The following is a 24779-nucleotide window of genomic DNA, read 5'->3' on the forward strand; positions in this document are numbered from 1 at the left end:
TACACATGGTATGCATAGACTAGTAAGCAGTTAGTTCCCCATAAGCGGTGGTTTAGCCTGTAGGAGTAGAAGTTGTCTGAAATAGAGTTCTTAATACAGCTTGACCCACTGTAGCTTGTTGTGCGGATAGCACATCTATACAGTAGTGTTTGGTGAATGTGTGAGGCGTAGACCAAGTGGCTGCCTTACATATTTCCTGCATTGGGATGTTTCCTAAAAAGGCCATTGAAGCACCTTTTTTCCTTGTTGAATGTGCCCTGGGAGTAATGGGCAGTTGTCTTTTTGCTTTAAGGTAGCAGATTTGGATGCATTTAACTATCCATCTGGCTATACCTTGTTTTGATATTGGGTTACCTGCATGAGGTTTTTGGAATGCAATAAATAGCTGCTTAGTTTTTCTGATGTTTTTTGTTCTGTCGATGTAGTACATTAATGCTCTTTTGACATCTAATGTATGTAGTGCTCTTTCAGCCACAGAATCTGGCTGTGGGAAAAAAACTGGTAGTTCTACCGTTTGATTTAGATGGAATGGTGAAATAACTTTTGGTAAAAATTTTTGGATTAGGTCGTAGGACGACCTTATTTCTATGTATTTGTATAAAAGGCTCTTGTGTTGTGAACGCTTGAATTTCACTTACTCTCCTTAGAGATGTAATGGCGATGAGAAAGGCAACTTTCCAGGTTAGGAATTGTATTCCGCAAGAGTGCATGGGTTCGAAAGGTGGGCCCATGAGTCTTGTTAGAACCACGTTTAGGTTCCATGAAGGAACAGGTGGTGTTCTTGGTTGTATAATTCTTTTAAGCCCTTCTATGAATGCTTTGATAACTGGTATCCTATACAAGAAAGTTGAATAGGTAGTTTGCAGGTATGCAGATATTGCTGCAAGGTGTATTTTAATAGAAGAGAAGGCTAGCTTTGCTTTTTGTAAATGGAGCAAGTAATTTACTATATGTTTTGGAGTTGCGTCTAGTGGTTGTATCTGATTATGATGGCAGTACCAAACAAATCTTTTCCACTTACTTGCGTAGCAGTGTCTAGTGGATGGCCTTCTGGCCTGCTTTATGACTTCCATACACTCTTGGCTAAGTTGTAAGTGTCCGAATTCTAGGATTTCAGGAGCCAGATTGCTAGATTCAGCGATGCTGGGTCCGGGTGTCTGATCTGTTGGTTGTGTTGCGTTAACAGATCTGGTTTGTTGGGCAGTTTGATGTGTGGTACTACAGACAGATCTAGCAGTGTTGTGTACCAGGGTTGTCTTGCCCACGTTGGTGCTATTAAAATGAGTTTGAGTTTGTTTTGACTCAATTTGTTTACTAGGTAAGGAAGGAGAGGGAGAGGAGGAAAAGCGTAAGCAAATATTCCTGACCAGTTCATCCATAGGGCATTGCCTTGGGATTGCTTGTGTGGGTATCTGGACGCGAAGCTTTGGCATTTTGCGTTCTCTTTTGTTGCAAATAAGTCTATTTGTGGTCTTCCCCAGAGTGTGAAGTAGGTGTTCAGAATCTGTGGGTGGATTTCCCATTCGTGGACTTGCTGGTGATCTCGAGAGAGATTGTCTGCCAGCTGATTCTGGATCCCCGGAATAAACTGTGCTATTAGACCAATTTGATGGTGGATTGCCCACTTCCATATTTTTTGAGCTAACAAGCTTAACTGCGTTGAATGTGTTCCTCCTTGTTTGTTTAGATAATACATCGTTGTCATGTTGTCTGTTTTGACAAGGATGTATTTGTGGGTTATGATTGGTTGGAAAGCTTTTAGTGCTTGAAAAACTGCTAATAATTCTAGATGATTTATATGCAGTTTTGTTTGATGCATGTTCCATTGTCCTCTTATGTTGTGTTGATTGAGATGTGCTCCCCACCCTGTCATGGAAGCATCTGTTATTACGTACTGTGGCACTGGGTCTTGGAAAGGCCGCCCTATGTTTAAATTTATACTGTTCCACCATAGAAGCGAGAGGTAAGTTTGGCGGTCTAGCAACACCAGATCTAGAAGGTGACCCTGTGCTTGAGACCACTGTGAGGCTAGGCACTGTTGTAAGGGCCTCATGTGCAGTCTTGCGTTTGGGACAATGGCTATGCATGAGGACATCATGCCTAGGAGCTGTAGTATTGTTCTTGCTTGTATTGTTTGGTTTGGAGACATGTGTTGAATGACTCTGTTGAAATTTTGGATCCTTTGTGGAGTCGGCGTTGCTACTCCTTTTGTCGTGTCTATTATGGCTCCTAGATATTGCTGTACTTTGCTTGGCAGAATGTTTGATTTTGCAAAGTTGACGGTGAACCCTAGTTTGTAGAGGGTTTGTATAACTTGATTTGTGTGGTTTGAGCATTGTGTGAGCGAACTGGTTTTGATTAGCCAGTCGTCTAGATACGGGAACACATGTATTTGCTGCCTTCTGATGTGTGCAGCGACTACTGCTAGGCATTTTGTGAATACTCTGGGAGCGGTTGTTAAACCAAATGGCAATACTTTGAATTGGTAATGTATTCCTTTGAATACAAACCTTAGATATTTCCTGTGTGATTGATGTATTGGTATATGGAAATATGCGTCTTTGAGGTCTAGGGTTGTCATGTAGTTGTGTTTTTTGAGCAATGGTAACACTTCTTGTAGTGTGACCATGTGAAAGTGGTCTGATTTGATGAATGTGTTTACTACTCTGAGGTCTAGAATTGGTCTCAGTGTTTCGTCCTTTTTTGGTATCAAGAAGTACAGTGAATAAACTCCTGTGTTTATTTGTGTGCTTGGTACTAATTCTATTGCATTTTTTTGCAGTAGTGCTTGAACTTCTATCTCTAGAAGCTGTGAATGGTATTTTGATAAATTTTGTGATTTTGGTGGTATGTCTGGAGGGAATTGCAGGAATTCTATGCAATAACCATGTTGGATAATTGCTAGGACCCATGTGTCTGTAGTTATTTTGTCCCATGCTTCGTAATATTGACGTATCCTCCCCCCCACTGGTGTTGTGTGGGAGGGGTGAGTGACGTGTGAGTCACTGCTTGTTGGTAGTGGTTTTGGGGCTTTGAAATCTTACTCTATTCCTAGGGAATTGCCCCCCTCTATACTGGCCCCGAAAACCTCCCCTGTACTGTCCCTGGTAGGTGGGCGGTGCAGACTGTGAGGTGCTAGCTTGTGTGGCCTGACCCCGAAACCCTCCTCTAAAAGGTGTTTTGCGGAAGGTGTTATAAGATCCTCTGCTCTGCGGGGAGTAGAGTGCGCCCATGGCCTTGGCAGTGTCAGTGTCCTTCTTGAGCTTTTCTATGGCTGTGTCGACCTCCGGACCGAACAGAAGTTTTTCGTTTACTGGCATGTTAAGCACTGCCTGCTGAATTTCTGGCTTGAATCCAGACGTTCTGAGCCATGCGTGCCTACGGATGGTAACCGACGTATTAATGGTCCTTGCGGCCGTGTCTGCTGCATCCATGGAGGAGCGTATTTGATTGTTTGAAATGTTTTGACCCTCCTCAACAACCTGTTTTGCTCTTTTTTGCAGATCTTTTGGGAGATGTTCAATGAGATGCTGCATCTCATCCCAGTGGGCTCTGTCGTATCGCGCTAGCAGCGCTTGTGAATTTGCGATGCGCCACTGGTTTGCTGCTTGGACAGCAACCCTCTTCCCGGCTGCATCGAACTTCCTGCTTTCTTTATCTGGGGGAGGTGCATCCCCAGAAGTGTGTGAATTTGCCCGTTTTCTGGCAGCCCCTACCACCACAGAATCTGGTGGCAGCTGAGAGGTGATGAATACAGGGTCCGTAGGAGGCGCCTTATACTTTTTGTCCACCCTAGGCGTCACTGCCCTACTTTTAACTGGCTCCTTGAAAATGTCCTTTGCATGGCGTAGCATGCCTGGGAGCATCGGCAGGCTTTGGTAGGAGCTGTGGGTTGAAGAGAGGGTGTTAAATAAAAAATCATCCTCTACTTGTTCCGAGTGTAGTTCCACATTATGGAATAGTGCTGCCCTAGCCACCACTTGTGAGTAGGCTGTGCTGTCTTCCGGTGGTGATGGCCTAGTTGGGTATGTGTCTGGGCTGTTATCAGACACTGGTGCGTCGTACAAGTCCAACGCATCCTGATCTTGGTCATCGTGGCTCATGGCGGTGTGAGCTGGCGAATGTGACGGGGTGTAAGTTGGCGAAGCCGGAGTTACAGGTGGAGGCGAGGGAGGAGGTGTTACCTTTTGTGCTGTTTGTTGCTGAGGAGTAAACTGAAGCGCTCTCTTTCGTTTGACAGGTGGAAGGGTACTGATCTTCCCAGTCCCCTGCTGAATAAAGATACGCTTTTGCGTGTGATCCACGTCAGTGGATTGCAGTTCTTGTTCAAATCTATGTTTCTTCATTTGTGAAGACATAGAATGCTCTTCAGTATAAGAGCCTGAAACAGGGTCTGATGTCGCTTTTTTCGGCTCCGAAAACCCTGTTGATTGTTTTTTCGGCTCCGAGGTAACCTTCCTCTTTTTCTGTGCCGAAAATTCTTGGCCTCTATGGTCTTCGGCGCCACTGTCTCGGCGTCGATCCGTGTCGACACCGAACTCTCGGTGTCGATGCTTCTGTTTAGCACTCTCTCGGTCCCGAGGAGGCTGCGTGCCGGTGTCTCGACCGAAGTCAGACGATCTCGACACTGAATGGGCCTTTTTCGGTGCCGATTGTTGGTCACCGAGAATTTGGGTGGAGCCATGGCCGGTTGGCAGTGGCGTCCCCTGGGCCTTCTTTCCTTTTTTAAGTTCTGATCTCGACGTTTTACTCACAGTTTTTGTAGAGTCTAGCTCGTCGGAGTCTGAATCCTGGATGGAAAAGGATTCCTCCTGTTCCTCTTCTGTCTCGAACTGTCGACGCTCCTTTGGCGTGGATGCCATCTGCAGTCTTCTCGCTCGACGGTCGCGCAGAGTTTTTCGGGACCGGAACGCCCGACAGGCCTCACAGGATTCTTCGCTGTGCTCGGGTGACAGGCACAGGTTACAGACCGAGTGTAGGTCCGTATAAGGATATTTGTTGTGGCATTCGGGGCAGAATCGAAACGGGGTCCGTTCCATCGGCGTTGTTCTCCACGCGGTCGGGCCGACTAGGCCCCGACGGGGTGCCGAAATCTACCCCGAAGGGTACCGAAGCGCTTCGATGTTAAACGCGTCGTCGTATGTGTCTATCTCGAACCGGATCGCAACGATACCGTCGAAAATCTTCCGTTTTCAGCTATCTTTCCGTTCCGAAACCCGGAGCGACAGGAACACGTCCGAACCCGATGGCGGAAAGAAAACAATCGAAGATGGAGTCGACGCCCATGCGCAATGAGCACAGAAGGAGGAGTCACTCGGTCCCGTGACTCGAAAACACTTCTTCGAAGAAAAACAACTTGTAACACTCCGACCCAACACCAGATGGCGAGCTCATGCATACCATGTGTATCTACAGCGACAGATGCCATCGAACATGCTTGTATTTCACTCACTCTTCTAAGTGATGTGATAGCTATTAGAAAGGCTACTTTCCAAGTCAGATATTGGATTTGACAAGAATGCATGGGTTCGAATGGTGGGCCCATGAGTCGTGTTAATACAATACTAAGGCTCCACGAAGGTACTGGTGGCGTCCTTGGGGGTATGATTCTTTTTAGTCCTTCTATAAATGCTTTAATGACTGGGATTCTAAAAAGTGATGTTTTATGTGTAATCTGCAGAGAGGCAGATATTGCAGTGAGATGGATTTTAATGAAAGAGAATGCTAGATTAGACTTTTGTAAGTGTAATAAATAGCTTACAATGTCCTTTGTGGAGGCATGTAGTGGTTGAATTTGATTAGTGTGACAGTAGCAAACAAATCTTTTCCATTTGTTTGCGTAACAATGTCTTGTAGGTTTTCTCGCTTGTTTAATGACCTCCATACACTCTTGTGGAAGATTTAAATGTCCGAATTCTAAGACTTCACGAGCCAGATTGCTAGATTGAGCGATGCTGGATTCGGGTGTCTGATCTGTTGTTTGTGTTGTGTTAACTGATCTGGTATGTTTGGTAGTTTGATGTGGGGTACTACTGATAAGTCCAACAGTGTTGTGTACCACGGTTGGCGAGCCCAGGTTGGTGCTAGGAGTATTAGTTGGAGTTTGTTTTGACTTAGTTTGTTGACCAGATAAGGAATGAGTGGGAGAGGGGGAAAAGCGTTAGCAAATAACCCTGACCAGTTGATCCCTCAGCCCATGGACTGAGGGTGTGGGTACCTAGACGCGAAGTTTTGGCATTTTGCGTTTTCTTTTGTTGCGAATAGGTCTATGTTTGGTGTTCCCCAGCGGTGGAAGTGATCCTGGAGGATCTGGGGATGTATTTCCCACTCGTGAGTTTGCTGGTGATCTCAACTGAGATTGTCGGCTAACTGATTCTGAATGCCTGGTATGTATTGTGCTATTAGGCGAATGTGGTTGTGAATTGCCCAATGCCAAATCCTTTGTGCTAAGAGACACAGTTGTGACGAGTGTGTCCCCTCCTTGTTTGTTGAGATAGTACACTGTTGTCATGTCTGTCTTGACAAGAACGTGTTTGTGGACTATTAGTGGTTGAAACGCTTTTAATGCTAGAAATACCGCTAGCAGTTCCAAGTGATTTATGTGAAGTAGTTTTTGTTGATTGTCCCATTGACCCTGTATGCTGTGATTGTTGAGGTGTGCTCCCCACCCTACCATGGAAGCATCTGCAGTGATAATAGCTTGAGGTACTGGGTCTTGGAATGGCCGCCCTTTGTTTAAATTTATAGCGTTCCACCATTGAAGCGAAGAGTGTGTTTGGCGGTCTATCAACACTAGATCTTGAAGTTGACCCTGTGCTTGTGTCCATTGTTTTGCTAGGCACTGTTGTAAGGGCTGCATGTGTAATCTTGCGTTTGGGACAATGGCTATGCATGAGGACATCATGCCTAGTAGTTTCATTACAAACTTTACCGTGTAGTGTTGGTTTGGTTGTATGCTTGACCTTACATTTTGGAACGATTGGACTCTTTGTGGACTTGGAGTGGCAATCGCCTTTTGTGTGTTGAGTGTTGCTCCCAAGTATTGTTGTATTTGGGATGGTTGCAGATGTGATTTTTGGTAATTTATAGAGAACCCTAGTTTGTGTAGAGTTTCTATGACATATTGCGTGTGAAATTGACATTGTTGTTGAGTGTTGGCTTTTATTAGCCAGTCGTCCAAATATGGGAATACGTGCATGTGTTGTCTCCTTATGTGAGCGGCTACTACTGCTAGGCATTTCATGAATACTCTGGGGGCTGTTATTCCGAATGGTAGCACTTTGAATTGATAGTGTTTGCCTTGCATTACAAACCTTAGGTATTTTCTGTGAGAAGGATGGATGGGTATGTGGAAATACGCATCCTTGAGATCCAATGTTGTCATGTATTCCTCCTTTTTTAGTAAGGGAACTACGTCTTGAAGTGTTACCATGTGGAAATGATCTGATTTGATGAAGAGATTCAGTGTTCTGAGATCTAAGATAGGTCTTAACGTTTTGTCCTTTTTTGGACTGAGGAAATATAGTGAGTAGACGGCTGTTCCTTTTTGGTGATTGGGTACGAGCTCTATTGCTTGTTTTTGTAACAGTGCTTGGACCTCTATATGAAATAGGTCGAAGTGTTGTTGAGACAGTCTGTGCGTTTTTGGTGGCACATCTGGAGGGAATGCTGTGAATTCTATGCAATAACCATGTTGGATAATTGATAGGACCCAAGTGTCTGTTGTAATATGTGTCCAGTTTTGGTAGTATGTGCATTGCCTCCCCCCCCACTGGTGACAAGTGTTGGGGTGTTGTGACATTGAAGTCACTGTTTGCTAGGGCTTGGTTTGATGGGTTGGAATTTTCCCCTTCCTTTTGGGAATTTCCCTCTATAGGAACCATGAACCCCCCGCCCCTCTGGTATTGTGATTGATAGGTGGGTCTGGTTTGGGAGGTGGAAGGTTCAGGTGTTTGTTGCCGAAACTCCCCTCTAAATTGTGGTTTCCTAAAGGTGCCTCTGACTTTAGGGGAATAGAGCGCACCCATGACTTTGGCCGTGTCCGTGTCTTTTTTCATTTTTTCAATGGCAGTATCGACTTCCGGCCCAAACAACTGTTGTTGATTAAACGGCATATTTAACACCGCTTGAATCCAGAACTGCGGAGCCATGCATGCCTACGAATGGTTACAGCCGTGTTGACAGTCCGTGCTGACGTATCTGCAGAGTCTAGCGTGGACCTTATCTGGTTGTTCGATATGGCCTGTCCCTCATCAACTACTTGCTAGGCACGTTTTTTGTGTTCCTTAGGCAAGTGTTATAGGAACACCAAAAACGGTGTTCCCACTGGTGACAATTGTGGTGAGTGCAGTGGGGATGGTTGTGGTGAGACCATTGGTGGTGGTGATTTGTCTCTAACCACTTTGGTCGCATTTCTGTTTCCTGAATTGCAAGCTTCCTTTTCGATTTGAGTGGACGTAAAGTCTGAATCTTGCCAGTCTCTTTTTGGATATGTAACCTCTGTTGTGTATGGTCATGTTCTTCCATACCTAACTCTTGCTCAAATCGATGTCTTTCCTTGAGTTGCATGGAAAGTCCTTGCTCTTCTGTATAAGAGCTTCTTTTCGGCTCCGAGGCCGCTTTTTTCGGTACCGAAGTTTCTGCTGGTATTGTCTTTTTCGGTTCCGAGGAGCTTTTTTGGGGTTTTGTCGATTCGATCACTCGGTGTCGAAATAGTTCGGTGCCGGATTCTCGACCGGAGTCGTAAGTCCTCAGCAACTCCTTGGCCTTTTTCGGTGCCGATGTTTGGTCACCTTCCTTTCGGTGGGTTGAGCCATGGCCTGCTGGAGATGGCGTCCCCATGGCCTTAATTTTCTTGGTGTGACCCTGAATTTGGGACGGGGCAGGTTTACTTACGGTTTGTTGCACCGTCGAGGGTCGTTCACTGTCGGACTCATCCGATTCAGTCTCTTGGATGGAGATTCTTTCCTCCTCCTCGATGTCGAGCTGCTCTTTCGGTCTCAACGCCATTTGCAGTCTTCTTGCTCATCGATCTCTCAAGGTCTTCTTTGATCGAAACGCCCGGCAAGCTTCACAAGTATCCTCTCTGTGTTCGGGTGACAAACACAGATTACAGACCCGGTGCTGGTCTGTATAAGCATTCTTTGAGTGACACTTAGGACAGAAACGGAAGGGGGTCCGGTCCATTAGTCTGGGACGATGGGTGTGGTCGGGCCGACCAGGCCTCGGTGAAGAGTGGAAGCCCCGAAGGGCCGCCGAAGTGGTCTTAATGTCGGTACCGAGCGATAACAATACCGTCGAATTTTCGATACTTTAGCTAACTTTCCCGATTCAAAATACGGAGCGAAGAGGAACACGTCCAAACCCGATGGCGGAAAGAAAACAATCTAAGATGGAGGCGACGCCCATGCGCCATGGAGCCGAAAGGGAGGAGTCACTCGGTCCTGTGACTCGAAAAGACTTCTTCGAAGAAACACAACTTGTAACACTCCGAGCCCAATACTAGATGGCAGGATAATGCACAGCATGTGTATCTGCAGCTACACATGCCACCGAACATATCAATATATACATACATCTATACAACCACATATCCAAGTGCAATCAGACAGGCAACGGGGAGGCGGGTGGGACTGTGAGGAATCCACGGGTAGCTATTGTATCCACCAGAAAAAGCGTTAGCGAAGGTAAGTAACTTGTTCTTCTGATGGATACAACTACCTGTGGATTCCTCACCTTATGAATAGAGTCCCAAAGCAGTACCGCACTCGGAGGTGGGTGCCTGTCTGATTTCACCAAGAAATCCTGTAACACAGATCGTGCAAAATGGCCATCCCTCCGAACCTCAGAGTCCAAGCAATAATGCTTTGCAAAGGTGTGGAGGGACGCCCATGTTGCCGCCTCGCAAATATCTACCACCAGAACCCCCCCTTTGCCAGGGCCGAAGTAGCAGACTTAGCCCTGGTGGAGTGGGCCCTGATACCCTCAGGGGGAACCTTTTTGGCGAATGATGAACCAGATCTTGATACAAAGGATAACCCACCTGGAGATTGTTCTTTTATGGACTACTCTGCCCTTCCTCTGTCCAATATATCCCACAAACAGCTGATCTTCCAGGCAAAAGTCCTTCGTCCTTTCAATATAAAAACTAAGTGCCCTTTTAGGGTCCAAGCGGTGAAGCCTTTCTTCCTCCTTTGAGGGGTAAAGAGTGTAGAAAGATGGAAGGGTAATAGTCTGCCCTATATGAAAAGGAGTGACAACTTTTGGCAGGAAAGCCGCCCTGGTTTTCAACACCACTTTATCTGGGAAAAACAAGGTAAAGGGGGAATTTAACAGAAAGAGCTTGAAGCTCACTAACCCGCCTAGCCGAGGTTATGGCAACAAGAAAAACTGTTTTAAGCACTAAAAACCTTAACGGGTAAGAGTGCAAGAGTGCATGGGCTCAAAAGGTGACGCCATTAAAAAGGTTAAAACAAGATTTAGGTCCCACTGAGGCACATGAAAAGGAGTGGGAGGAAACTTATTAAGTAAACCCTTAAGAAACCTAACCACAATAGGTGATTTAAACAATGAGGGCTGATCCAGGAGACAAAGAAAGGCTGACAGAGCAGCCAAATAACCCTTAACCGTAGCCACTGCACAACCCTTCTTTGCTAAGACCAAAGCAAATATTAAAATATCAAAAAGGTAGGCCTTCAAAGGATCAATTTGCTTTTCTCCACACTAAGCCACAAATTTTGCCCACCAGCCGGCATAAACTGTCCTAGTGGAGTGTCGCCTGGTCAATAAAATAACATCCACTACACCTGGTGGGACAGAAAAGGAACTCAGGTTGCCCCGTTCAATCTCCAGGCATGAAGGTGCAGGCTCTGGAGGTGGGGGGTGTAGAACCTGCCCCTGCGACTGCAAGAGGAGGTCTGCCCTGAGAGGGAGACGGAGCGGAGGGCACAGCGAGAGTTGGAGAAGCTCCGTGTACCACACCATTCTTGGCCAATCTGGGGCTATTAAGATGACCTGAGCCCGATCTTGGCGAATCTTCCTCAGAACCCGAGGAATCAAGGGTATTGGGGGGAGGGGGGTGACACATAAAGCAACTGGTTGCACCAAGAGATCTGAAACGCATCCCCCAAAGCTCCTTGCGCCGGATACTGGAGGCTGCAGAATGACTAGCAGTGCGTGTTCTCCCAAGTGGCAAACAGATCTAACACTCGTGATCAGCCGAAAAATGTCGACTGAGTGTCCGCACGTACGTTGAGCACTCCAGCCAGATTTGCTATCAAGCAAATCCGATGGTCCTGAAGCCAGGAACAGAGACGCAGAGCTTCTCTGCAGAGAAGATACAACCCTACCCCTCCCTGCTTGTTTATATACCACATCGCAGTAGTGTTATCTTACAGGACCTGAATTGACCGACCGTGAAGGGACAGGAGGAAGGGCGTAAGAGCCAAACATATCGCCCGCAATTCTAACAGAGTTATATGAAAAGTCTGTTCCACTGGAGACCAACGACCCTTGATCTCCAGGTCCCCCAGATGAGCTCCCCACCCTAGAGTGGAAGCATCCGTCATGACCGTGGCCACCAGAGGCGGCAGTGAAAACGGCTTTCCTTGAGAAAGGTTGCCGTCCACAGCCCACCATCGTAACTCTGCTGCAGTGTCTCTGGAGATAGTTATCGACTCCTCGAGATCTCCTTTGTGTTGAAACCACTGCCTGCGGAGACACCATTGGAGAGCCCTCATGTGCCAACGTGCATGAGTGACCAACAGAATGCAAGAAGCGAACAGACCGAGCAGGCGTAAGGCCTTGAGGACTGGAACAACCGGTCCATTTTGAAACATTTGAATCAATGCATGAATGTCCTGAATCCACTGAGGCGGAGGAGGATAGGCCTGATTCAATTTTGTATCCAGTACCGTCCCTATGAACAGGAGGCGTTGAGAGGGCTCCAGGTGAGATTTGGGTACATTTATCGAAAAACCCAGCCTGAACAACAACTGAGTTATCATCTGCAAGTGATGCAACACAAGCTCTGGAGACTTGGCATTGATCAACCAATCGTCCAGGTAAGGGAATACTGATATCCCTTTCCTTCTGAGACTTGCTGCCATCACCTTTGTGAAGACTCGAGGTGCTGAAGTAAGACCAAACTGAAGGATCGCAAACTGGTAGTGTTGCAACCCCACCACAAACCGGAGATACTTCCTGTGCGACTTGAGTATAGGGATATGAAAGTACACATCCTGCAAGTCGAAAGACACCATCTAATCCTATTTGTTCAATGCCAGAAGTACCTGTGCCAGAGTCAGCATCAAAATCCTCAGGTCTAGGATTGGTCTCAAATGACTGTCCTTCTTGGGGATCAGGAAGTATTTTGAATAACAACCCTGACCCCTTTCCTGCTCTGGAACCAACTCCACCGCACCTTTTGACAATAGGGTCTGAACCTCCTGCTGTAACAACAGGAGATGGTCTTCTGAACAAAACGAGGGACTGGGAGGGATGGGAGGAGGAAACTCCTGAAAAGGGAGAGCATATCATTTTCTCACAATGTTTAGAACCCATGAGTCTGATGTAACTAGCTCCCACGCATGGAGAAAAAGATGTAATCTTCCCCTACAGGAGAAGTATGGTCGATGAAGGGGAGAAAACTAGGGCTGCTTCCCTTGCTGTTGTCCCCCAGAGGAAGAAGATGATGCAGGGTGCTGCTGGGTGGCCCCTCTTGTCCTAACCCTCCCCCATCCTCTAAAGGATCGACATGGGAGGCTGCTGGACCAAGGACTGGGGTCTCCCTCGATAAACAGCTCCACGCCCCAAACCCCCTGAACCTCCGAAAGGACCTAAAGGGGGTAGCAGAGGAGGCTTGCGATCCCAATGACTTTGCCGTGGCATGGCTATCTTTAAAGTGCTCTAGGGCAGAGTCTGCTTTATCTCCAAAGAGCTTATCCCCATCAAAGGGCAAATCCAACAAAGTAGTCTGTACATATGAAGAAAACCCAGAGGACCTCAACCAAGCGTGCCTCCTGGTAACAATAGATGTATCCATTGCCCTGGCCACCGAGTCCGTAGAGTCCAGGCCAGACTGGATTATTTGTTTTGCCGCAGCCTGCGCATCAGATAGGAGCTCACCAAAAAGTCTCTGTACATCCTGCGGCAGGTCAGGAACCATGGCCTTCGCGGAATCCATGAGGGTGTGGACATATCTACCCAGCACACAGGTAGTGTTTGCAGCCTTGAGAGCCATGCTGCAAGACAAGAAAGTCTTCTTTGCGGATTGTTTCCTCCGCTTGGATTCCCTATCTGATGGAATCACAGGGAAGGAGCCTGGAGCAGACTGTGTAGAGCAAGAGGCCTGAACCACCAAACTCTCCGGTGTAGCATGTCTTGATAAAAACCCTCAGATCACCAGGCGCCACTCTGTATCTACGTGCCACAGCTCTATTCACAGCAGGAGACGATACAGGCTTCCTCCAAAGTTCTAATATGGGCTACGTAAGAGCCTTGTTGAATGGAAGCAAAGGATCCACAGAAGATGAGGAAGGATGTAGGACCCCTGTTAAAATGTTCATCTTAACTTCCGCAGCAGGCAATGGAAGTTCTAAAAAGTCAGCTGCCTTCCTGATCACTGAGTGAAAAGAAGCTGCCTCCTCCGTGAACTCCCCTGGCAAAGACAAGTCCCATTCCGGGGAAGTGGCCAACCCACTGGCCGAATCCAGCCCTTGATATTCTAACAAGGGCTCGACAATCTCCCCCTCCTCCAACAACTGCCTTTGATACTCTTCCTCCTCTAAGAGTTGCAAGGCCTTCCCGCGTGACCTCAGTCGAGCCTCCAACCTCGGCGTCGACACAGAATTTGTCGACGTCGAAGACACTAGCTTCAATACCGGACGTGGAGCAGGAGAGGAAGGTTGACTATGGTAGAATCCATCACTCGGATACGGCTCTGGCACGGATCCTAATGGCACTGAGGATGCCCGTGGCTCCACCATCGGCACTGGCTGACGGGGTGATGAAATCAGCACCATAGATCTGGAAGGCGACGTTCATGGAATCCACAGGGCCTCGAGGCGATGTCATCAGCACCGGTCCGGTACCCTCAGCCGAATAGAATGGCATAAAAGACTACGCCTTGTACGGAGCAGGGGAGCCCAATGAAAATGGCAATGGACCCTTGGGACCAGCCAGTGCACCAGCAGGGGCCATCGCATTGAATATAGAGAACATGGCATTCAAAAATGCCACCGGATCTGCTCCCGGAGCAGGAAGGCAGGATACTGCTTGTCTCCCTGTTGCACCTGTGCTTGCTGAACATCGGACTCCTGAGCAGCAGGTGAAAATCGAGGACTGTCCGGAGGTGTCACAACCTCAAAGACAGACGGTGCCGGAGAATCCTCAGGGCTCTAGGGTTGAAGAGTCACCGTCTGACTCACCTCCCACATCGCACGGTGCCGACGAGATGGAGACCTCGAGCCGAACGACACAGAGTCATGACGGTGCCGTTTCTTATGCTTCTTCGAAGAAGCATGGGAAGAGGATCTACAATGGCTCCTATGACCCTTCCTCGCCTTGGCCAAAAAGAGTTTGGCCTCCCTTTCCTTTAACACCTTTTGATTCATGTTCTGGCAGGACGCACACTCCGACTTCATGCTCAGAGCTAAGGCACCAAAGACAATCGTCATGAGGGTCAGTGACCGACATGTGACCCCCCACACTCTCTGCATGGCTTGAAACTGAACTTCCTAGGGGGAGACATTGTAACTACAAACAGCAACAAGATGAAACCTCCAACAGAAGCGAGAGCTAGGAGAAAACCGTTAGCGTCAAAGGCACGGAAAAAAGGGAACTGACATCAGCACGCCGGTGAGGATCTCTTATTGGCAAGGTGAAGTCAGACAGAGTTGCGTGGAGCCATGCAATTGTGACGTCCTCGTCTACCTGGAGAGCTGGGAAGAAGATTTTCCGTTGGATGCTGGCGCAAGGGTGAATTCAAAAGGCAGGAATCCACAGGTAGTTGTATCCATCAGAAATGTAACTACTTAGGTCTCTTAAAGTATTTAGTTTTTAGTACCTTATCCTTTATTCCCTTCTACTGATCACACCATATGCCCGATTAAAAAGTATGTACTGACATCGCATCCGAAGTGTAGAACAACCTCTCTCCACATCAGAGCCTCCTCTTCTCTTCTTGAATTCAGTAATAAACTGAAGACCTAGCTTTTCAATTAACCAACCTACCAGAGGCAGGGTTAAGAACACCCTGCTCAACACCAGGATAACCTCACGGTTAATAGTGTGCTTTACAAACACACAATAGTGATCCAAAGGCTCCTTTGGGGGTAAGTTCAATGAAGAGCGAGCACATCAATAGAGCAATCATCAGCATAATGAAATAAGCCTTGGGGAAGTCAAGCGATCTCCCCTTCCCTGACCAATTGGCTTTGTAAAAACTTTTTGCTGATGCTGTGCGGCAGGAAAAAGAACGGCCTCATCATTTCTTAAGTGTGTGCATATGTGATGCTCATATGGATCACCATGCATGCTCAGACCTAGGAACTGACAAGTGCCTTTTTGTTACTTACCAATTCAAGATGGCAGGCGCTATTGGACAACTAAAACAAAGAAAGGGACAAAAAAGCAATCTAAGTTGTGGAAAAGCACGTTTTGCACTGTGGAGCTGCCAGACAGCAAATGGCAACTGCCAGGTCCACCAAAAAAGATTAAATAAGAAATAAATAAGTGTAAAGGATCACTAGTGGTTCAGGGAGCCATGGATGAGCAGATGGGAAAGCAATGGAGGCACTTGAGGCTGTGTTTAGTAAGGCTAAAAAACAAACCCCAACAATTAAAAAGGAAAAACCAGGGAGGGGTAGGAGAAAGCAGTGGACAAGCTTGATATGGAGGGATGAGGGAGCAAGAAGGATGAGGGAGCAAAAGGAATGCACGGGATGGGTGTCTGCAGCAGAAGCAGTACACAAAGGAGAGTGACAGAAAAAACATGCACTCTGATGTAGCGCTGAAAGACAAAGAAAAAAAATAGATTCCGCTACTGTAAGCAGTGAAAAAACTACAAGACATACAATAAAAGACCAGTATGTTTTTTGGTACAGTCAATAGGCGGTCTTTTGCAAACAGCAAGAAACTGTCAGGTAGCCGAAACCCAAAAATTTAGAGCAGTTACTGTCTATGAGATGAGGTGCCAGAAGCCCTTAACATGACAATGAAACTTCAATCAATCAGTTGATTGTAGAGAGTGAACGGTCAGCCGTGAGAGTATCCAGGAGTTGGCAGGGTCCAGAGTCTCAGCTTAAGAGCCAGGTTTCAGAATTCCTCTCGGGTAGGGGGAGGTCCAGAGGTGTTGGTAGGGGCATTCCAAGCTTTGGCTGCGAGCGTCCTTTTCTGCTGGGTTGTATGCAAGGGGGTGGGGGTTCAGTGCAAGGGAGGTTAAGGGCAGGTGTCTGGCAGATTCATAGAATCTCAGACAGTGCTTGATGTAGGCGGGTCCGGAGTTATGTGGGTAAGGAGCTTGAACTGGCATCTCTTCTGGACCTGGAGCCAGTGGAGATTTTTAAGGTAGCGGGGTGATGTGGGCGCAACAAGGGAGATCCAGGAAGCATCTTTCTGGATTGTCTGTAGTCTTTGCAGTAGGTGGCCTAGTTTCCCCATGTAGAGGGAGTTTCCATAGCCCAGTAGACTGGTGACAAGTGCTTGGGTGATGGTGCGTCTAGCATTTTGGGGAAGCCACTTGAAAATCTAATGTAACATGTCAGGATGGAGAAGCAGGAGGATGATAGCATTGACTTGGGACCTCATTGTGAGTTTGCTGTCCAGAATGATACCGTGGGTCCGGGAATGTTCAAATTAGGTCGGAGGGGGCCCTAGTTCTGTGGGCCATCTGGAGGCATCCCAGGAGGAAAGTTGCTGCTACTGATGATCAAGACTTCCAGCTTGTCTGGGTTAAACTGAAGGCAATGGTCCCTCATCCAGTTGACGATGCTGATCATGCACTGGTGGAAGTTGGTTCTAGTGGCGGTGGAGTTTTCGGAGAGGGAGAAGATGCATTGTGTGTCGTCGGACTAGAATACAATGTTGAGCCTGTGAAATCAGACTAACGTTGCCCTGGGGTGGATCAAGTAGATAATGAAGAGGGCATGGGTGAGGGATGAGCCTTGAGGGACTCTGCAGATGATTGGTTTGGAAGTCTAGGATCGAAGGCGGTCTTGTTGTGTTCTGTCGGTGAAGAAGGAGGCGATCCATCTGAGGGTGGCTCCTTGGATGCCTATGTCATGAAGTCCGGCGATGAGCATGTGTTGGGAGACTGTGTTGAAGGCTGCCGAGAGATTGCGGAGGATAAGGGCAGCCGCCTCTCTTGTCATTTATGGCCATGAACAGGGCTGTCTCAGTGCTGTGGTTGCTGCGGAATCCAGATTGGTAGTCGTCAAGGAGGCGACTGTGTTCGAGGAAGAATGTAAGTTGTTGGTAGATTGCTTTTTCAATGACTTTGGCCAGGAAAGGTAGCATGAGAGATCGGCTTGTAGTTGCTGAGTTTGGTAGGTTCCACTGAAAGTTTCTTCAGCAGGGGTTTGTCTTCTGCATGCTTCCAGTCTTTTGAGAAGGTGGCAGAATGCAGTTGAAAGTTCAAGGTTAATCCTGGATGCTCCTAAGTTAAGATGTGGTGGGGGCATGGGTCAGTTGGGGCCCCTGAATGGAGGGATTTCATGATGGTTATGGTGTCCTGGGTGGTGAGGTGGTTCTAGGTGTTTAGTCTTGGGACAGTCAGGTATGTGAAGGTAAAGCTTTTGAAAAAGTCCTCAGGCTTGAGTTGGAGATTGAAATTTCTGTATATTTTGGCGATTGTCGTGGAAGAAATCCGCAAGGCTATCATACAAGTCCTGATAGGAAATGATGTTGCTTGTTGCCGTTGCAAGGTTGGTGATTTCCTTGACTATGTGGAAGAGCTCCTTACTCTCAATGGAGTTAGCTTTGATGTGCCATGCCAGGGCTTTTTTCTTCATTTCATGTAACTAGTGGTGGCAGTATAAGTTGACTGCGGATCTGAAGGTGGTTCTGTCAGCTGAGTGTTGGTGCCCACCTCCTCTTGAGGTGCCTGTAGTGGCACTTAGCTGTCCTGAGGTCCTCTGTGTACCAGCTGGCTTGCTTAGTGGATCTACTATGTTTCTTGTTCTTGATGGGGCAACGCTGTTAGCACAGTCAGTGATCCAGGTGTTGAAGCTTCTGATGTCGTAGTTCAGATGTTGGGGTAGGCTGAGGATGTCATCTATTCGGTCTCTGAGGCCTTGTTCTAGCTGGGTTGGGTGTTGTTGGTTTGCACCAGGGGTTGGGGGATTGTGATGATGGAGTGGTTGGTCCATGTGAGTTCCGTAGTGTGACTGTATTTGATGTTGTCACTGGAGGTAGGTGTGTGTAGGTGTGTGTGTGTGTGTAGGTGTGTGTGTGTGTAGGTGTGTGTGTGTGTGTAGGTGTGTGTGTAGGTGTGTGTGTGTAGGTGTGTGTGTGTGTGTGTGTGTGTGTGTGTGTGTGTGTGTGTAGGTGTGTGTGTGTTTAGGGTCGGTTTTGTTGTGCATGGGTAGTGCAGGGGCTCCGATGGGGCCCACGACGCCCCCTTTCTGCCAGCCTTTGCATGGCGGTCCGACCACCATGCAAAGGCTGGTGGAAAAGGTACTCGTAATCCAGAGGGCAGCACTGCCCTTACGGACTACCAACACTGAGACAGCCAGGCTGTTGACTGGCGGCAACCTGGCAGTGCCGGAGGTCGGAGTGTGGCAGCTCCGCCACAGTTGTAATGTGGCAGTGGGACCGCAACTATGGCAGCGGTCTGACTGCCACCGTGAGTATGGCAGTCTTAAGAACGCCACACTCGTAATGAGGACCTAAGTGTTCAAGATGCACATAGTCAAAATTAAATGTGTTTTAATTTATCATAGGAGTTCTAGACATTAGTAAATATCAGCAATGATTTAACTACCAGTTTGGTGTACATTAGCACTAGACCCCAATAAAAGCCTATAGCTACTTCAGGGAAAGACATGTTAGTAGCAATACTACTCATTAAGGAGAAGTGCACAGCGCTGAATAAGAAAGTAATCCCAGACATTTGTGGGTGGGTGAAATACTTGTACTGTAGCGAGATAAATTAATTCTACTAATTACTGGCCAATTTCAACAATGCCACAACTACATCTGGGTAGAATGTACTAGTTATCTTGCTGCTCAGGAGACAATGGCTTTGGAAGTTGTGGATATTACAGCTAGTTTTGCACAGGTCCCTGCTATTCACACCCCAGTGCATCTGATCTGACCGCTCAAAGCTGTGTACAATAAGTTAATACCGAGCTGAGTTATTTAACTTACCTGTAAGTCTCTAGGTACCCAGCCCAGGGCTAGTAAGTTAAATGTCACTAGTGGGTTGCAGCACTTAATGGTGCCCCTGTGACCAAGAGGAAAATGTGACACCAGGCTTACCAATGCAGCCTAGTCGGGCCAACTCAACATGTCAAAATAATCCCTCTTACCAAGACAAAACCTTCATTTTTAATATTAAAAAAAAGACACCCCTAGGTGACTTGGTGGCACACTAGGCAGGGTGCAAGTTATTAAAAGGAAGGCCAAGTTCCTCTTGGCTTCGATATGCAAGAACTGTAAACACTTTAAATTGTCATTTTCAATGTAGTAAGGCCAGTGGCCCCACTGGCTAACATGGAGTAAACTAGCCACCGCACTAAGGTATAACTTCCATTTGGGACCACCAAAGATATTACTCCAAGGTATCAAATTAATTGTTACATTAAATCTGAATAATTGCAGAGATCGGATTTAAGGTAACTGAATAGGAAGGTGGCTTTATAAAGTGACCTCTTTGTTGACTAAAATCTCTGATAGCCCCTCCAGACTGACTGCAGCTGTCCCCCACCCCCCTGAGACAACAGGATGCCCCCCCCCCATTAGGAAGAACTCACAAGAACAAGGAACAAAGGAAATTGCTGAGGTGTGACCTCCTCCAGCAGGATGACTACCAGGCAGTGGCCACAGATGGCCTGGCTTCAAAGACGCTACTCACAGACTCTTTTTGTAGATTGACAGGCTGGCGTCTCCAGTTTTCCAAGAGTGGCTCGTCATGCTGGTTATATACTAGGGATGTGCCCAGAGCTCCACACAGGGGAAGAAGACCTGAGAGATCTTAGATTCAGGCAGATAAGGGGACGCTGGGATTATTTTTGACCAAACTGTGAGAAAGTGATGGAAAAACTGGATAAAGAGTTACACCGTGGGAATTCTTGTACTATTGGCTAGTGAGTCCGCCCCTCCTACAAATATGAAGATGGGATGAAAGTGGCACCCCTGGCACTCAGTTCTCAGATAACCACTGAACTGGAAAGAAGACAGTAGGAGGACTGCACCTGCTGTACTAGAGGATTATGCCTGCTGTGCCCACTCGTGGCACAGAGCTCCACTTGCCCTACAACAGAAGTGACTCCAAGGGCTAGTTGGCTACACTTTTGTTGAGCATCAGCACTGCATAAGCCAAGGAAGCATGCACCCTCAAGAGGCTAGCTGCCCAAGAATTCCTGCCAACCACTGGACACCAATGTGCACCCTGGGAGACCGTGTCCCGTCCTACACGAGATGTCCCCTAGGTTGCGGGACCCGTGGCTGAAGTCATGGTGGACCCTGATCCCCCACAAGAAAGAGATACTTACCTGTAAGTAAATGCTGTAACAGGGAGACCAGCTGGCCAGAGGATGCTGGATTTACACTGGACCCCCACTACTAAACAGAGTGGCCGCAGCAAGAGTTGACGCATCTCTCCAGCATTGTGTATCCCCAGCATCAGGACAACTTCTTTGCTACACCATGATAATGGATACAAATATAGGGAGGACCGCAAGACTGCTGGACCAAACATATAACTGTCTCCCTGGACCTAAGTGGACCCTGTAACTTGCTCTCAACCTGCTGTGGCCCATACAAGAGAGTTCTAGTAGTAACTTAGGCTAGCTGGCTCAAAACTGATGAGCCACCTACAATTATTTACTGCATTTTAAGGATTGAACTACAGTGATTTATGCTAACTTTGAAAAATCATATCATCGGTTACCCTTGGTAGATATGTTGTTTTAGCGTCCTGTTAACCATAAAAATATACCTTACTTTTATAACATGGTGTCAGAATTTTATGGTCCTGTTTTGTACTTAATGACTGTTTTGGTACCCATAAATGCTTTAAACTTGCTCCCTTGATTAAGCCCGAATGCTCTGTGCCACAGCTACCCAGGAATGAGCTAACGGTTTTCCTAAAAAACAAACGAACTGGGCCGGGTAGAGATTGTGACATTATAATATGGTGGGGTCACCCAACCACATCACATAATGATCCACTTTCCTACAATAAAACTATACATTTTTGCACTAATGTAAGTCGTTACAAACCCAGATGCATCTATGTCACTTATTTGCTAGGAAGGCTTCAAAATAATAAATAAAACATAGTAAATAACATCAGGAGAAAGAAAAAATGAATGAAGAGATCCACAATAGAGTGAAACACAAAAGACAGGATTACAAAATGCACAATATTATAAATATCAGAAGGAAATAGGTTAAGAAACTATGTTAAGGGACAGTTTCCAACAAAAACTAAAAAGATGGGAGCAACAATCATTTGTATTCTATTTAACCCAAGAGACTTCTACAATTCTTACCACATCAGGGATATGTTGAGGGTTCATCTTGTTCACAAACTCATCATTCAGGTTGCAATTAGCCAAATCAAACCTAATAAGAACGACAGAAAGTATGACAATCTAAAAATGTTTCCTCTAAAATGGAAGGAGAAAAAAAAAAAAAAAAAAAAAAAAAAAAAAAAAAAAATCACACTTGACATTGAATTCAGTCATCTCAATTTCTGGAGAAACTAGAAACAGCCTATGTTTAATCTGTAAAGTTTTAGGTCACCTTTAATTGTGGAAACAGTGGGTTAAATTGACTTTGCAATAGCCCTTAGCCATGCAATGACTACAAAGTCTGACCAAACTCTGCCTACACACGTTCACTGCCTTACTTAAAACACTACTTTTATCAAAAACTGGCACAATTGCTGAAGAAAAAGCTCCCCCAAAAGATACTGCAGCGGCAGAAACATGCCCTGACGCACATGAGATGGGGTGTGTACTATGCATACATGTTCTATGGAAAGCCTTAGCAAATGGAGGTTTGAAAACTGGAGCTGGAAACCCAATTATTGTTGCAGATATAGATTTTTTTTTTATTTTTTTTTTAAGATCCAGCATGTATTTTTTTAATGTGTACTTGCATGGGGATGGAAGCGTAATGGGAAAAGTGTACCTTCAAAGTGTAACATTAACAAGGTCTTGTTGGCTGAAATTACTCTCTTTAAATTACATGAGGTACAGGATAACCTAGATAAGGCTAGCCAAAGATATTTTGAGCATAATTGTTTCAAAGCCCAACTCATAAAAAGCCGGTAACAGTAATACAAGATAAATTGTGCTTTCTATCCTTAGTATGGTCTTGGACCACTGTCCGAGTTTGGGTGTCTTCAACCCATATTTTGAGGATTTAATCACAAACCGAAGTCCAATTTCTGGCTGTTTAAATTGTGTTAGTAGCGTGAATTAGGTTTTTTGTTATTTTTCTATTTAAGACTCAACCATGTGTGTTGGTAGGTTACTGTGTATGATGCATGCAGCCTAAATTCTTTAACAAATAAAGTGTATGCCACCTGAGTAAATTGGTAAGTGTATTGCCCAGCCTGAACAAAGTGAGGGCCACAGCCAAGGAGGGTGCTCTTGAAGAGACGAAATAGCCCAAACTGAGCAGTCCATGATGTGCTGGATGGGTATTAAGGTTCAGTATAATATGAGGTGTGGTCTGTCAGTAAGATGCTGCTGCCAGCTATGAACGTCAACTCACCAAAATGCTAGGAGAAGCAAAATGACATCTCTTGCTTTTTCACCTTCAATTTTACTCACACGTTTACACATACACGCACATTCACACTTACACACACTCTCACATAAAAACGCACTCAGAAGCAGGCTCACAACATACATTTTGAAGCATCTTTTATTTATTTATCTTACCTCATCAGCCAGGGTAGCTCATGTTCCAGCTAATCACGTCCCTTTCTTATTACACTAATAATGAATAATGAAATCAAATTCACCATTAGTGTAACAACAACAAAAAATCCCACCTCGGCGGGTCTTGGGCTCAATTCCCTTGGACCAGATAATTCTCTCCTTGGTGCCTAATCTAATTGATGAGTCCCACTCTGTAACTCTGGGCAATAGCTTGCTTAATCTCCACAACGGCCCTCACAGCGCTTGGATGCCTGGCTTCACCCTGGGGTTGTCCAGGAGTGAGCGCCTCCACAGGGAAAAGCCAGGAGGGGTTCCACAGCGGTATGCGTACAGCGACTTGAGACCTTAACGGGCGAGTAGTGCGCTATACAAGTGTGAAGTTTACAGTTGACAGCTGCCACTGTGATCTTGCACTGTTTTTGCCCCCTCAAGGGCCAGGGGTCGCAAAGACAATGCTAGGGCTCATAAGGGGCAAGTCAAGAGTCGCACCTGCGATCCCCTGAATGGCATCCATGCTGCCAGCATGGTGATATCTATCTATTTGGTGTGGCTTAGCTGCTTCTGGTGTACTAGGCGTATTCCATCTAAAGCTTTTGTTGCTGTATGTTGCTGCTTTACAGTTAGTTCTGTTTTAAGATGATGATGTATTAATGCTGCGTTGGGCGTATGCAGTGTTCTTTCAAATGTGGTCTAAATGGTTTGTGCATTTTTTATTTTATTTTTATATAGTTTATTAAGATTTGTAAGGCCACATAACACGTTGGCCCACAAGTGTCATCCCAGTTTCGCTCAGCCGTGTAATGTCCCGCAATTAATCAAAAAACAGCCCCCAACAACCCCACTACCTATCCCTCTGCTCTGGACAGTAATCACAAATGACAGATTTTGTTGCGTCTTGAGAGCTGCCACGTCCCTTTCAGTGAGGGGGCTTAGTGCTTTTTGCTGGTTAGCAGTGTGTAAGGTAGGCCCTTCAGTGACACTATACGGCATGTCTGCAGTGAGTTGGATGAAATGAAGAGTTCTAGCTATCGTTTTCGGTTGGCTGAAAGACAGCGTTACACAATCAGGTAAGGGAAGGTCACAGGTTCATGAACCGCTTAATTTCGTGAGGTGAACAGTTCCTTTAATACAGTCCATTACGCCTACGAAGAGTGCTCTCAAACTCTATCCCAACAGAATTTCCTAATTCTGAACAGATCGACAAGTAATGAAATGTATATGTATAATACCACAGCTGCACACTAAGTACATATGTTAAATTGTGGAGGCAAGTGGGGTTACGGTGAAAATGCTCACCACACTAGCGTTGGATGGAAGATGGGAGTGCCGAATAAACAAGTCCAGAGGAGGCAATGGAAAACACATGAGAATTTTTCACCACAGAATTGCACAGATAAACGGAACATTATAGAGAAGTCGGGGCTGGGCCTGCAATCTGGATTATCACATCTATTGTTCATAAACTATTCGAAGCAGCCGCCCAGAGGTCAGTGAATACATATTTATATATCACATATGTTAACCTCAGTTGGAGAAACGTCATGGTTACTATACAAAGCCGAAAAACAGCTGAACTTTAGATAGATATGGTGAACTACACAATCCTAACTCCTAACTCCAATGATTGCTGTAGATACCATATGCCATGTGAAATATTGCAGAAGT

At 46.3% G+C, this 24779-nt stretch overlaps 1 protein-coding gene across 2 annotated transcripts in view; it reads right to left on the reverse strand.

The window, feature by feature from the left end:
* Positions 1–24779, reverse strand: part of NMD3 (NMD3 ribosome export adaptor) — a 167043-nt gene that overhangs the window by 6641 nt on the left and 135623 nt on the right. For both annotated transcript variants that reach the window (XM_069213234.1, XM_069213235.1), the window contains exon 13: positions 21714–21786. In XM_069213234.1, the coding sequence (XP_069069335.1) occupies positions 21714–21786 (73 nt within the window). The remainder of the gene's footprint in view (positions 1–21713; positions 21787–24779) is intronic.

Source organism: Pleurodeles waltl, chromosome 11 (genome assembly GCF_031143425.1).
Source record: "Pleurodeles waltl isolate 20211129_DDA chromosome 11, aPleWal1.hap1.20221129, whole genome shotgun sequence".
Lineage (NCBI taxonomy): Eukaryota > Metazoa > Chordata > Amphibia > Caudata > Salamandridae > Pleurodeles > Pleurodeles waltl.